Source organism: Drosophila ficusphila, unplaced genomic scaffold (genome assembly GCF_018152265.1).
Source record: "Drosophila ficusphila isolate 14025-0441.05 unplaced genomic scaffold, ASM1815226v1 contig_414, whole genome shotgun sequence".
NCBI lineage: Eukaryota > Metazoa > Arthropoda > Insecta > Diptera > Drosophilidae > Drosophila > Drosophila ficusphila.
Window position 1 is genome coordinate 10,168,063 of NW_025064328.1, and position 15,580 is coordinate 10,183,642.

Here is a 15,580-nt window from a genome sequence, read left to right on the forward strand (position 1 = left end):
CTTTACAATCGCCAAAATGTTGTTTGAATTATATCATTTGGCGCCCTTTTTAATTGAACGAGTTAAGTAGTCAACTTTAAAAAGCGCTTTAAAAGTCTTTTAAAACTACTACGTAAGAGCAAAAAAAATATTGGTCGAATAAGCCCGAATCTACTACCCAAAACTACAAAGGCCAGTTTTCTTCCGCTTTAACCGAGAAATTACAATTAGTAGATGGCTAACAACTGATTTGTGGGCACACGAGTTTAAGGTCAAAACAAAATTGTACCACGTAGGATATAAAAGTTGGCTTAATGTGCGGAATTAAAAACGCTGTATTTCCAGCGGAGGTATCCATACGAGTATGTCTGAAACTTCCTTGAACCCATATGCGGTTTATGATTAGACGAACCGGCATTTCCCACAGCTACCCGTTATTGGTCAACACAAGATTTCGTTTAAACGATTCTGGTTTTTTCAACGTCAACACAAAATGAAAGAGAAGGGAGAGAAAGAGAGAGAGAGAGAGCAGGTAAGAGTAAATATGAGCGGCTGCGTCATGATTTGTTTACTAAAAATACACTGACGAAAAGGGAATAAATTACTTTCTCTATTTATTCCGTCTGGATTCTAATAAAGTCAAAATCACGTTCATGACTAAATTATTTTAGTTTACTATTCAAAAAGAATCATTTATTTATTCCTTGTAGATTTCGAAATATGTATAATATAACGGATATTTATTATTTTAATAAAAGTACTAAATACTACTTTACAGAATATTTTCGATTTTATAAATTTGTAAAATGTTGTTTTGAATCCTTTATTTCTATGTTTTAAATATGTTTTAAAATATGTCAAAAAATTACTTTTTTTAGAAGTTTCAAAATACAAACATTTTAACACTTGTTAAAATTTGGCAAATATTTTCAAAGCTTTACAATTTTAAATTTAATCAATAAATTTGTTGTTATTTTTTTAGAATGTATAATTCTTAAAGTATGTACCTTCTGAGTTCGAAAACCTTTAAAAGAAAGAAAATACTACAAATCCTACCAGACGAAAGCATTGCTGATACGAATTATTGAGGCCGCATTAAATATTAATGGTTTGAAAAGAACAGTGTTCAAAAGTCAGATTCAGAAAGACTGATTAACCAAAGACTCAAAAAAAAAAACCTTTTCAAGTGCCTGCATAATGGAGTACTTTTTTTTGTTAATATATGACTTTGCACGAAAATTTCTCACGTTTATAAACATGATGGGTGTTTAGGAATACCAAATTTGGTTTGGACAGATAACGTCACCGAATCAAGCGATAACTGCCGGATTCAAAGATCAACACACTTATTTCACCACCAGATGGCCAATTTTCAAAAACATAGACCACTTCGCAAAAATCTATTGTTAAATCTTTGTCTAAATTGGCCACAATTCGACTTAATGACTTGCATAAAACACGTCACTTGTTTGTTGTTTGATAAAGGCACATATATTTTATTTGGTTATGGGCCGTAAGAGTGCTTACAAGTTAAGATTAGATTGGAAAGTAGACGCTTTGGAAAATTTTCCGCAATTCCCAATAATTCGCATTACAGAAAATGGTGAAATGTTAAGCGCAGAATAGCTGATTGATTATATTTAGATCGAGAAGTTGCTGCAAAATTTAAGATTTCCTCTTAATCCATTTCACCAGAATAAGCAAAAAGCAAATATCTGTTAGAAAATCCTTGTCTTAATTGGCTACAATATGACTATCTGAATTGCAAACAACACTTTACTTCACTTTACTTTGTTGTTTGATAACAGCACGTCTATACATAAAAAATGGTACACTCCCTGCCATTTGAATTAGAGACCTTGTATCTATAACAATACCAAATAAAAAAAAATTAATTAGAAATAAAAATAAATAATTTTCCTTAACAAAAAAAAAAAAAATTCCCCATCAATAATATATAATAAATATATAATAAATAAACAATTCAAACCCGAGTTTTTGGAAGGTCTTATTTAAGTGGCATACAACAAATTTATAAGAGTTGTTGGTCCCAAAACGTGGAAATGGCGAATTTCAAATACTTTTTTAATTTTCTTGTATTTTTCCGATCGTTTCTATTTATATATTACTTTATTTACTTACTTACTTTTACTATTTTATTAAGTATTCTTCTTTTTATTTTTAAATGTAATTTCTTGTTCAAGAGCTCCTATAAAATACTATATTTTAAAATTATCTTCTAACCAAGAAAACGACGCCTATGTTCTCAGAAATAAAACTATTTTTTTTATAATTTCTTTGGAAACCATATAATATAGTCGTTTGAACCTGTTACGTACACCTCATGCAATAGCAATAAGAATTTTGGAAATGTTTAAGGGGGGAAATACAATTAGAAGGCCTGAAATGAGAGCTATCTTTGGGAGTGGATTGCAAGAAGGGTATTAAATGAATCTTAGTGATTCTTTTTGCATGTTATTAGGTAATTATTGAGCAATAAAAATCAGTCAAGTTTTTTGAAAAATATTGTAATTAAGCCCATTTATGATCAATAATGTAGAGTCGTGTTTTTAGGGAAGGACTTTGCGCCGTGCAGTCTCCAGGTCCAGGATCACGACTTAAACAAAAAACAGCAACTGGGCTTTAAACTTAAAGGTACCGCGCACACCATGAATTAAAACATATTTAAAAAAAATTATTTTTCCATTAAAAAATTTTAGGTTAAAAAAAAAATTTCAAAAAAAACGATTTTTTTTGACTTTGATTGTAAAAAAAACATGTTATAACAAACAAATATGAAAAACCGTTATATTCATGGTGTGGAGAATTTAATTTCAAACATAATGCAAAAAACCGCATTCGATTAAAATAAAATCTCTGAGCTGTACATTGCACGGCGACTTTGAAAACACGACTTTTCAGGAGAAGCGTTTAAAGTTTACTTTTGTGCATGTCCGCCATATGACACACCCTCACTAAATTGCGTATAACTCTGAAAATAAGTACCGGACGGCTTTATTCTTTTAAATGCTTATTCCCAGATATATTTGGAGTACATTAAGCCAAAAAAAAATTTTTCGAAAAAAAAAATTTCTAATTGTATTTCCCCCTTAAGCGTCCATAATTGATAGATTAGATATCTTAAAAACTTAGAGTTTAATTTGCTTGGAAACAGGCAGACGGAGATATTGGCATGTCTAAATAAAGACTTATGGTGATGCTGGTTAGAAAGGTTATATATTTTCTAGGGTCAGGGTTCTTACTATCACTGAATTGCAAATTTCGGATTGACATTATGATGTAAGGCAATAATAACACCTCGCGAGAAGTGTTTGTTTGTGCTCGATGACAGAAAATATGTTTTTTTTGCTTAGGTCTCATAACTACTATTTAAAGCCATGCTTAATCATTCGCCTTAATGAAAATGGTGAAATATTACTTGTTTGTGTCAAGCCGATCGATTGTATTTGTTTTGGGAAGGGGCTGGAAATCATGAGAGTGCCGCTACCACGCTTTAAAGTCCAGGTATTTCACGGCACACCTGAGCTTCGGGATGAATCACGACTTTCGCACGCGATACAGATACAGATTTCTTCTCGGTTAGTCCCCCGATCTTACGATTTCAGCTGAAGACCTCCGAACGGGGAAAACCATTCACGCAAATGGATTGCGCTGAGTCTCGTTTGCCCCGCTTAAAGCCAAACTCCGCTGCAGCCAAAGAAACGCCGCTGAGTGTAAACAAATACCGGTTATAGAACTGATAACAGACGGAATAGAGCGTAACGCCGAATCGATGGGGTATTATCTAATCTGTCTAATCTGCATGCCGTCTACCTGGCCATAAAACTTTGTGTGTTTGGCCAAAAGGACAGGGAAAGCAAGGAAACCAGTATTGGTGTAGGTACCAGCCAACCGGCGGTTGTCGGGGCAGCCCCGATCAGCTATATATGCGATCGGGTTTATTGCGGCCGAGAACCGAGATTCTGAAACCGAGCTGTCGTCGCAAGCAATTGAGCTGATGTTGTCCAGTTGAGATCGCGCACTCGTCGGCTTCAGACGTCTCTTGCACTTCTTGGTGCGAAAAGGCCAGAAGTGATATAGACTCTGATATAGATTCGTTAACCGATCGCGTGTACCGTCAGTCTTTCTTTCGATCGTTCCCCGAGAGATCAGCACGTGCTGAGTAAGTGTCTCGCATCAAGTGAAGCTAATTTAATCAGAGCCACAGAAAACAATACCCAGTTTGTTTGAGGACGTGATTCACTTACTTCAGCGAATCTGATTTAATCGCAAAGAGAATTCCATACCCACTTCCTTGGATCGATCGCGAGTGCAAGCCGTTCGCAATTGACAGTCGCAGTAAATAAAAAATATCTTGCTTTCCAATTGCGGCTAATTTATTAATTTATGGACGCTTTTTCACTCGTGCAATCGAACTAATTTCCTTAAATTGACTTGGGAAAATTGTTTTTTTTTTTCTGATTAATCAGCCCTTTGCTCCGCTTCTAATAATTTTTACAGTATTTTATGTAACACTTAAAGATACATTAATCACCCCACACTCAGGCGTGATAAGTGGTGCTTTACTAACTAGTTTAGTAGTAGTTTATTAATGAACCATTTCAAAGATGCTTAGATACAATCATTTCCATTTAATTAAAAAAGAAATGATGCAAAGTGATGCAATTATGGAGACTGTTCTTGAATTGTTTAAAGATGATTTGGTGCAAGCGGAATTGAAATTTCTAGGTTGTTTAAGAAAGCTGAAACCTTTATTAAAATCAGAACATTCCATTGAGCAAATGCTTATAAAGGCGGTTCAAGTGTTTCTTGCTGCAAACTTTTGAGTAATTTTTTGTTATGGAATTTTTACTCTTAGATCACTGAACTCTGAACAAGTGGATTATTATTTAAGATAGTTGTCTGACTTTTATAGCTGCTTTGGCCGATAAAACGGCTCAAAGAACAGGGCGTGTTTATGGGTATTTTTGTTAAGTTTTTAATTGACGGTTCTTGATTATAGACACCAATAGAAACCGCGTTTACCTTACTAATTGCTTACTTTGTTCTTAGGCTTTTTTGATATAGAAACCATATAGATAATATCAACACAACACAATGACGAAAAAGGAGGAATCGCAATTACCTCAAGCAGGTGATTTTCAGTCAAGGGAAGGATCTGCAGTTGATGAGACCCGAAAGTATGGCTACCTTGATTTGGTAAGTAATGATAATGAGTGATCTTAGAAGATATATCCTTCATCCTTGTTTGTATCTCTGTTCTACAGTTCAGATACTCAACAGCTTGCGAACGCTGTGTGTTCGTATTCAGTTTACTGGTGGCCACCGCTTCATCCTTCTTTATTCCCTACTTTATGATCATCTATGGAGAATTCACATCCCTTTTGGTGGATCGAACAGTGGCCGTGGGCACTTCCTCGCCCACCTTTGCACTCCCAATGTTTGGAGGTGGCAAGCAATTGTGAGTTCTTTAAGGACATTTGATTCCTGAATGGGTTTTTAATTATTCTAATTACCTGTAGAACAAATGCCAGCAAAGAGGAGAACAGACAGGCCATCATCGATGATGCCACAGCCTTCGGAATTGGCAGTCTTGTGGGTTCGGTGTCCATGTTTCTCCTCATCACACTTGCCATCGATCTGGCCAACAGGATAGCCCTCAACCAAATCGATCGCATTCGAAAGGTCTTCCTGGAGGCCATGTTGCGACAGGACATCGCTTGGTATGACACCAGTTCGGGATCCAATTTCGCCAGCAAAATGACAGAGTGAGTTTCCCACTCGTGCAATTAACTTGATTTATATAACAGCTAATTAAAGTTATATCACTTAATTATTCATAAGCACAACTGCAAAATTAGCAACCTGCATTAGCATTCTAGTTTATTATAATCAATATGGTTTAAATTAACTTTGCTACTTTTTGTTTAAACAATTGTAGCTCCCAGCCTATTTAGGCAAGATCAACTATCTTTGCTTACATGGGAACTAAGTAAATACGTCTTAATATTTTTGGAGCAACACAAAAGGTTATCCGACTTTAAACATTCAAACTATATTCTTATTGGTAGCTCTTACAAAATACCAAAATATTTTAACTATAAATTTAAAGAAAATACTAAGAAACCCATTGATTCTTTTGGGAATTGTCCATTTATACAACATTTTTTAAAAAATTACTTCTTACTAAATTTGTGGACTCTTCATTTCTGTAAATATTGTAAAAAACCATTTATGTACGAAAATTCTGGCATAAAATGATTTTGCATTGATTAATTTTATAACTTTATCTAAATTACAATTTTTTTAATTATTTTTATTTTTCCCGCCCGCAGAGATCTGGACAAACTGAAGGAGGGCATCGGCGAGAAAGTGGTGATCGTGGTCTTCCTGATCATGACCTTCGTGATCGGCATCGTGGCCGCCTTCCTCTACGGATGGAAGCTCACCCTGGTGGTGCTGAGTTGTGTGCCCTTCATCATCGCGGCCACGAGTGTGGTGGCCCGACTCCAGGGATCCCTGGCCGAGAAGGAGCTGAAGGCCTACTCGAATGCGGCCAACGTGGCGGAGGAGGTGTTCAGTGGAATCCGAACGGTGTTCGCATTCAGTGGACAGGAGAAGGAGAACGCTCGGTTCGCAAAGCTGCTCATTCCCGCGGAGAAGACGGGTCGCAAGAAGGGTCTCTACTCGGGAATGGGCAACGCCCTCTCCTGGCTGATCATCTACCTCTGCATGGCCCTGGCCATTTGGTATGGCGTTACCCTAATCCTGGACCAACGCGATCTCGCCGATCGCACTTACACTCCTGCCGTGCTGGTGATTGTCCTGTTTGCCGTGATCATGGGTGCCCAGAATCTCGGATTCGCCTCGCCCCATGTGGAGGCCATCGCAGTGGCCACGGCAGCCGGGCAAACCCTGTTCAACATCATCGATCGGGCCTCGAAGGTGGATCCCATGGACGAGAAGGGCATCCGACCGGAGAGCTCCACGGGCCACATCCGCTTCGAGGGCATCCACTTCCGCTATCCCGCTCGACCCGATGTGGAGATCCTCAAGGGCCTCACCGTGGATGTGCTTCCGGGACAGACGGTGGCATTCGTTGGAGCTTCTGGGTGTGGCAAGAGCACCCTCATCCAGCTGGTGCAGCGGTTCTACGACCCCGAAGCCGGCAGCGTTAAACTGGACGGACGGGATCTCCGCTCGCTGAATGTCGGCTGGCTGCGATCGCAGATCGGAGTGGTGGGCCAGGAACCGGTTCTCTTCGCCACCACCATTGGCGAGAACATCCGATACGGAAGACCAGCGGCCACGCAGGCGGACATTGAGAAGGCGGCGCGTGCCGCCAATTGCCATGACTTCATCAGTCGTTTACCCAAGGGATACGACACCCAGGTGGGCGAGAAGGGAGCCCAGATCTCCGGTGGCCAGAAGCAGCGCATTGCCATTGCCCGGGCGCTGGTGAGACAACCCCAAGTGCTGCTCCTGGATGAGGCCACCTCTGCACTGGATCCCACCTCCGAGAAGCGGGTGCAGAGTGCCTTGGAGTTGGCTAGCGAAGGACCCACCACCTTGGTGGTGGCCCACCGCCTGTCCACCATCACGAATGCCGACAAGATCGTGTTCCTCAAGGACGGAGTGGTGGCGGAGCAGGGCACCCACGAGCAGCTGATGGAGCGGAAGGGTCTCTACTGCGAACTGGTGAACATCACCCAGCGGAAGGAGGCCACCGAGGAGGACGAGGGGGCGGTGGTCGGGCGACCTCTGCAAAAGTCGCAGAACCTGTCCGACGAGGAGACCGACGATGACGACGACTTGGACGACGAGGAGGAGGACGGCGAGCCGGAGCTGCAGACCTCAGGAAGTAGTCGGGACAGCGGATTCAGGGCCAGCACGCGACGCAAGCGTAAGTACCAGATGAAACAAATATCCTATTAGAGGTCAACCTAATTGCTCTTAAATGCGTGATAGAGTTATCCGTTTTAAATGGACGTCCATATTTACTAATACGTTTCAGATTAGAAACAACTTTCACTCGTTTACGCCATTTCTCACTTAATTAGTTCTACTGGCTATTTAAGTATATAATATTTAAAAGCGTGCAAACGAAAGTGCAAACTTGTGTTCTTCAAGATAAAATATATTCTACAACTGCTAAACTGTGTTTCCCGTACCCAAGTTACATAACACCCTGAGCTCAACTCAAATCGTACTTGATCTCTAATGTGTCAATTATTGTCAGAAAGGAATTAGTTAAGTAATACTTTCTATTGTTGAAGTGGCTTAAGTGTAGTAAGAAAGTACTTACTCGTGTAATTACTTTGTAATCATTTAAACATATAAAAGCTTAAATTGGCATAATAATATATCTAACAGTTTTCGAAGTAATAACTGCTTTACCCTAAGCAAAAAAATCTTTTTCTATATAAGATATTAAGATAAAAACCATATAATATATTGTATATATATTTAGGAAATCTTAACAATAAGTTTTTTTTAATATAAATTAATACTAATTGAACTTTTATTCTTACAGGTCGCTCGCAGCGTCGCAACAAGAAGAAGAAGGAGAAGGAGGTTGTGCCCAAGGTGTCCTTCACCCAGTTGATGAAGCTGAACTCTCCGGAATGGAAACTAATCCTGGTGGGCAGCATCGCCTCCGTGATGCACGGAGCCACCTTCCCACTTTGGGGTCTCTTCTTCGGCGACTTCTTTGGAATTCTTTCGGACGGCGACGATGAAGTAGTGCGCACCGAAGTCCTTAAGATCTCTATGATCTTCGTTGGGATTGGCTTGATGGCGGGATTGGGCAACATGCTGCAGACCTACGTGTTCACCTCAGCTGGTGTGAAAATGACATCGCGCCTGCGTAAACGGGCTTTTGCAACAATTGTGGGTCAGGACATTGCCTACTTTGATGACGAGCGGAACTCGGTGGGAGCTCTCTGCTCCCGATTGGCCAGCGATTGCTCAAATGTTCAAGGGGTGAGTTACAAAACTAATCAAAACTTCTACTCGACTTAAAAAAGTTACTTAAAAAATAAAAAAAAAGGTATCCTAATACTTCTCTTAAAGCATCTTAAAGTATGGAAAATGTAATCTTTTTTAGAATATTTTTTATATGACAAGCTTAAATTGAAAAATACAAAATATTATGTGGAATCTTTAGTTTCAATAGTATGTAAAATTAACTTCATCAAATAGTAACTTTTATCTGATTTCTTTTTACTCTTCATTATTAAGTTCTGTAAACTAATTTTAATGTTATTCATTTAATTTGTAGGCAACTGGATCCCGTGTGGGCACCATGCTGCAGGCAGTGGCCACCTTATTGGTCGGCATGATCATCGGATTCGTGTTCTCCTGGCAGCAGACGCTCCTCACCCTGGTCACCCTGCCCCTGGTGTGTTTGTCTGTCTACCTGGAGGGTCGGTTCATCATGAAGAGTGCCCAGAAGGCCAAGGCCTCTGTGGAGGAGGCTTCCCAAGTGGCCGTCGAAGCCATCACCAATATCCGAACCGTAAATGGACTTTGCCTGGAGCGACAGGTGTTGGGTCAGTACGTGGAGCAGATCGATCGAGTGGATTCCGCCTGCAGGCGAAAGGTTCGCTTCCGCGGTCTGGTCTTCGCCCTGGGACAAGCTGCTCCCTTCCTGGCCTACGGCATCTCCATGTACTACGGTGGCATTCTGGTGGCTGACGAGCGAATGGACTACGAGGACATCATCAAGGTGGCCGAGGCTCTGATCTTCGGCTCCTGGATGTTGGGACAGGCGCTGGCCTACGCCCCGAATGTGAACGATGCTATTCTGTCCGCTGGACGTCTGATGGATCTGTTTACGAAAACCTCCACGCAGCCAAATCCGCCACAGAGTCCCTACAACACAGTCGAGGTGAGTTTACCTAATGGATATGTTCTTAATTTTAAAATGTTGCACATACAAAGCTATAAGATATCTGAAAATATGAAAGTCTTTTTAAAACATTTCCAATTTAATCTTCTTTCTAAAGTAGAACAAAACCCATTCCTTGCAAAACAAAATATTAATAATCATCCTATGATCTTAGTTTTCCTGTCAGTTTATTTTGAATTGTTAATATCAAGTTTTCTTTAAATGAAAGATATAAAAAAGATCTCAGATTTTCAAAAATCTTTTTCGTTTTCCGTTCAACTTGTTTTGCAAGAATTTTTTATAGGGCAATTAAAAAACTACATTGTAAAGCTCTCTTTTTTCGTTCAATTTATTTTCAATCAAAATTCCATGAAGTTTATTGATTTTTGTCGATTGGTACTTATGTGTCGTCATTTATTTGACTTTCAGAAATCCGAGGGCGACATTGTCTACGAGAATGTGGGCTTCGAGTATCCGACGAGGAAGGGAACTCCCATTCTGCAGGGCCTCAATCTTACGATCAAGAAGTCGACGACGGTGGCTCTGGTGGGTCCTTCCGGATCTGGAAAGTCCACCTGCGTGCAGCTGCTGCTCCGCTACTACGATCCCGTCTCGGGATCAGTGAACCTGAGTGGAGTGCCCAGCACTGACTTCCCACTGGATACACTGCGCTCCAAATTGGGATTGGTATCCCAGGAACCCGTGCTGTTCGATCGCACCATTGCCGAGAACATTGCCTATGGCAACAACTTCCGGGACGATGTGTCCATGCAGGAGATCATCGAGGCGGCCAAGAAGTCGAACATCCACAACTTTGTGAGTGCCCTGCCCCAAGGATACGAGACTCGGCTGGGCAAGACTTCCCAGCTTTCCGGAGGTCAGAAGCAGCGCATCGCCATCGCTCGAGCGCTGGTGAGGAATCCCAAGATCCTCATCCTGGACGAGGCCACCTCGGCGCTGGACTTGGAGAGCGAGAAGGTGGTGCAACAGGCTTTGGATGAGGCACGATCTGGAAGAACCTGTCTCACGATCGCCCATCGTTTGACCACCGTGCGAAATGCGGATCTCATCTGCGTCTTGAAACGAGGAGTTGTCGTGGAACACGGAACTCACGATGAGCTGATGGCCCTGAATCGCATCTACGCCAATCTCTACCTGATGCAACAGGTTGCAAGCTAAGCAGCGGACTTGGGGTGATAATAGTTTTAGGCTTTAATTTAGTATGTACACTAGGCTAATAGAACATGTAAAAGTATTACGACAAAATAGAATAAATAGACGATTAACTACAGTCGACTATCCACCATTGGGCCGGGATTCGCCAGGGCGTTGCGTCTCTCCTGGATCGCAAAGGTGAGCTTGCGGAATGGACCCAGCGGCAGACCCAGGGACTTGAGGTCCGACTCCGTGAGCAGCATCAGGGTTTCCAGGTCGATCTCCTGCTTCTGGAATCTGCAATGGGAGATAGGGATTCGAAGGAGCTTGAAATTAGTTGGAAATAATATTTAAGCCTATTATCATCTTAATGTTGTGTTTATTAAAGATTATTTTATGGCTTGTTTTTATACCCTTGCAGAGTGTATATTTATTTCAGTCATAAGAAATGTTATGGTATTTTAGGTGCAGGTATCGGACCATTATCCGAAAAAGTCATATTCCGAAAAGCCGTGTTGTTAGAAAACTCTATATTCAAGATTTATGACAAATAAATTTTATGATAAAATTCATCGATAGTATAATTTGTTCCATACATTTTATATAGATGTTTCGATCTATCCTATGTCGGCTATAGTTTTGCGTTTTTTATGAAACTTTTTTCTCGACTGAAATTCCAATACTATGTTATCTGCCTGGGTATAAAAATCGTCATAACTTTTGTTTGGCCAATTTTTATGACTGCAAAGGTATAAAAGCTTCGGCTCGCTTCCTTTTTTGGTTTTTGATAATTTCCTTTCCATTATCAAAATCAAATAAGCACCCCATAATATGTATTATTTAAAGTAGATAACTTCTAAGAAGCACTTACACTGGTAGGTATTCTTCTAGAGCCCAGACGGCCAGGAATCGCTGCAGGGCACTGCCGCCAGCCTCTCGATCGTCGTCGTCATCGTCGCTGTAAAGGTCCTGACCACCACCCTCGGAATCCGTGTCATCCGAAAGATTCAGATACAAACGACCCTTTCCTCCGCCATTTCTTGACTTCGGTGGATTGCTGCCCGCGTTTCGCATCGTGGACGTGGAACTGGTGTCCGTGTGCAATTGCAGCTGGCTCAGAGCAGCGGTCACCGATCGCCGGAAGGCTATGCTGCCCAGCATGGTGGGTCTGTCGAAGAGCCCCACGGGTCGCTGGAGGGTCACCTCCTCACTCAGCTCCTGGGTCAAGTGACCATCCCCCAGAATGTCCGGTTGCGAGAAGGACCTCGCCAAAGCGGAGCTGTACCCACTGCGATTATCATTGTGATCCGTTTCATCGGCCTCCAGGCACTCGAAAACATCGCTGATCTTGCCGCGCTTGCCGATGCTATCCTCGTTGGAACTGAAGGTGCCCACATACATCACTTCCGAGTCGCGTTGCAAGCCCGTCAGCGAGGTAATCGTTCGCTTGCCATCGGGTTCCACTTCACGTACTTTAAAACCCCCATCGGAGTCGCCGGAATTCTTGGAGTGCGGACATGTGCTGCTGTGCTGTTTGTGCGCCTGGGATGGCCTCTTCTGGACCGTTCCCGCTCGACTGGCTATCGTGGATCCCCCGCTGCTGCTGCTCCCGCTCCCCACCAGATCGCTGAACTTTGTGGGTCCGGGTTGAGCTGGCGGATCCTTGGGCGGCTTGTTCAGGTTGCCCTGGCTGGACCAGATCTTCTGCTTGAGCGTGGACAGCATGTTGCTGGATTTGGTGGTGCCGTTGCTGGGTGGACCCAGGTCGGCGTAGTCGGGATCCTGGCGCTGCTGCTGCTGACGCTTCATGTACTCCCGCACTCGTTTATCGCAGTTCTTCTCCGCCAGCTCCTTCAGGGCCTTGGACTTTTTTCTAAAAGATAAAATATAATTATTATTTTGGTTGTTGTAACTTATAATATTTGTTAAAATATAATTTAATTTAATTTAATTTAATTTTGGTTAATATTAAAGATATGTTAGATTTTTGTTTAAAATATATTTTTTTAAGGCTAAAGTTTTTTCCTGACACACTAAAATTTTAAGAATCTGTAGTGAAATGATGCATCCATTCGAAATAAGTTAGTATTTCAGTTAGAATTGGTTAATATTATTATAAAATCTAAAAATTGTCCAATTAAAAGACGTCATCTTACTTTTCATTCGCCTCGAAGTTTGTAAAAGCCACATCCAAATAACGCAGGATCTCATCCCTGCCATTTATAGCCGCTAAATCCTTGGCACTGTGCTTATCGATGTCCAATGCATAAATATTTACTCCAAACTTTACCAGAAAGTCAACGCAATGCAAATGACCTTTGGCAGAGGCTAAATGCAGTGCTGTGTTTCCGAATTGATCGCATTTGTCAGGATCACCACTAGTAGAAAAAAGTCAATTAACGAAAGAATATATTTAAAAAACCATAACATACCCCCTTCCACAAAGTAATCGCAGTGCATCCAAACGTCCTTCAAATGCTGCCCACATGACCGGAGTCATGGAATCACTGTCCTTGGCATTCGTGTCCTTTCTTGTGGCTGCCGACAACACATCCAAAAGCCCATCTTTGGCGGCTCTGAATAAAGAGATCCAGAGAGTTAATGAGTCTTGTGCATTTCAATGGTGATAAGATAGAGCCAAATTAATTGCATGTACTCACTTGTGAAACCGATCCGAAGACATTCCAGTCTCTTTTATCTTTCAATCAGACTTGCGATAGAAATTCTCGAATCGAACTGAAAGAAATCCAACTCCCTATGAATAGGCTTTTCAAAATACTTCCTAATTTATTTTATACTCTCTCAGATATACTAAGATATAGAACACATAAACAAGCCACACACGTTGACACGCAATTCTAGTTAGTTAGCATTGAAGTTTAAGATGCCTTTAGATAAGTTGCTATTTGAGCTGCATAACATTAAGATATCGGACTTTCCAAGCGATAAATCTAAGTTAAAAGATTCCATGGAAGAGGAGACCCTGGGTTCCCAGCTGGAAGATTTAGGATTCAAGAATCAACCGCTGAAGCAAAAAATTTTGCTGCGAAAGGCTCGACTTAATTGTTTCTATGGAAGACCCCAATCTGAGAGTCTGGATTGCCAGAACAAAAATCTTGCTAATGAGGAGAAGGTGAAATCAAGTTGGGTTAGAGGCAAACCATTATCTAGTGATACTTTCGACATGAAGGCCTTGATGACCAAGTCCGAAAAAGGTGAAAAGTTAAAGAACTTAAAAAGATTTAAATCTGAAGAGATGATAAACGAATCTACAGTTCCAATGGATTTGGCCTCTAAAAATGCCTTTGATTTTAAGGGCCTACAAATTGAGTGTGAAAAACTGGAGGATGGCTTCCTATATGAAGGTTATGAAGCTCAAATGCAGAACCTAGATGAAGAAAATGTTGATGAGCTAGCTTGCTACCTGGAAAATATGGCCAACATACCCAAAGAACTATCTGCTATGGCCGAAATGATCTACTCATAATGTTTTAAACAGAGATTGTGTCTTTTAGAGTTTGAAGAATAAACAAGGCTTGCATATTTTTTAACTTTGAAGGTCAACAAAATTTATTCCTACTCATCAATTTTTTTTTAACGTTGTCTTCTTTTTCTATCGGCAAATTATTATAATCTACGGTTTTTAACTTAAATTAAATTGTTTAATCTTTAAAAAAGCTTTTCAGAAAGATTTTTATAGATCCCTGTATAGATAACGGTAATTAGTTTTGCTGATGTTTTTACTTATCACAAAAATTGTTTTTAGATGTATTACAAACTCAGATATTATCTGTATCGAAAAATCATGTTTAATCTTCTCTACTTAGATATATTGTCATAACTCTTTTTTTATGTTACACAGTGGTTGGGCAATTAAAATTCGCATGAAGCTGATTCAAGTTATATGTATGTATGTACATACGTAAAGCAGATTTCATTTGGCCCTTTTTACCAACAGAGCTTGTACTAACGTTCACACGTTGTGAATTAATAATCCAAAAAAGAAAATGAAAAGTGTAGCCGAACCCGAAGAATCACAGGCCCACACACGCACACACCAAAAAGTACAGATTTACTACACACGACGGAGTTGGCTTACATACCAACTACCAAGTTCAGTCAACCTTGCTGGCTGGTTTTCGAATTGCCCAAAAAACTCCGAAATTCGAGGCAGTCAACCATTTACCACGGATACACACTACTTGCCCGTGAATAAACAACAAACACTCACTTCCAGTTTACTGTCCCGATTAAAGACCGCTTTTCACATGCAGGATTTTCCCACTGGGCAGCTTGACACTTTTCTTTTTAGCCAATTGAAAGTTTTCTTCTGCGATCGCTAGAATATGCACGTACCAAGAGCATTTACCCGGAAGCACTTTCTACCGCTCCGACTGCATGTTGTTGAATGAAATTGTTAACTTGGCTCAAACTTCGGCGCTCAAATTACGCACAGTGGACGAGAAAAATGCAGAAACGGGGGTTATTTTCCTCAACTAAAAAGTTTCATAGGAATGGTAAAAAAGGTTATTGTGT

The 15,580-nt window shown here is 40.8% G+C and overlaps 3 protein-coding genes across 6 annotated transcripts; 2 read left to right on the top strand and 1 right to left on the bottom strand.

Moving 5' to 3' along the window:
* Window positions 1-312: 312 nt before the first annotated feature.
* LOC108096740 (multidrug resistance protein homolog 49) lies at window positions 313-11,180 on the top strand. Of its 3 annotated transcripts, none has more exons than XM_017198589.2 (8): window positions 313-511; window positions 5,053-5,199; window positions 5,268-5,461; window positions 5,523-5,768; window positions 6,336-7,903; window positions 8,534-8,982; window positions 9,281-9,889; window positions 10,319-11,180. In XM_017198589.2, exons 2-8 carry the CDS (start codon window positions 5,098-5,100, stop codon window positions 11,066-11,068), a joined length of 3,918 nt encoding a protein of 1,305 aa, XP_017054078.1. In that variant the 5' UTR covers window positions 313-511; window positions 5,053-5,097; the 3' UTR covers window positions 11,069-11,180. The 3 variants fall into 3 exon arrangements, with proteins under 3 accessions (XP_017054078.1, XP_017054076.1, XP_017054079.1); XM_017198587.1 differs by lacking the exon at window positions 313-511 and adding an exon at window positions 4,023-4,162; XM_017198590.2 differs by lacking the exon at window positions 313-511 and adding an exon at window positions 4,281-4,338.
* Window positions 11,078-15,439, bottom strand: LOC108096741 (Usher syndrome type-1G protein homolog). 2 transcript variants are annotated; one of them, XM_017198592.1, is made up of 6 exons: window positions 15,401-15,439; window positions 13,705-13,780; window positions 13,477-13,620; window positions 13,201-13,422; window positions 11,916-12,917; window positions 11,078-11,341 (listed from the first exon to the last, which is right to left on the bottom strand). In XM_017198592.1, the coding sequence occupies exons 2-6, from the start codon at window positions 13,725-13,727 to the stop codon at window positions 11,176-11,178; spliced, it is 1,557 nt and encodes a 518-aa protein (XP_017054081.1). In that variant the 5' UTR covers window positions 13,728-13,780; window positions 15,401-15,439; the 3' UTR covers window positions 11,078-11,175. The 2 variants fall into 2 exon arrangements, with proteins under 2 accessions (XP_017054081.1, XP_017054080.1); XM_017198591.1 differs by having other exon boundaries at window positions 15,276-15,433.
* Window positions 13,825-14,595, top strand: LOC108096743. The gene has a single exon (XM_017198594.2). It carries the CDS (start codon window positions 13,929-13,931, stop codon window positions 14,529-14,531), a length of 603 nt encoding a protein of 200 aa, XP_017054083.1. The 5' UTR covers window positions 13,825-13,928; the 3' UTR covers window positions 14,532-14,595.
* Window positions 15,440-15,580: the final 141 nt, after the last annotated feature.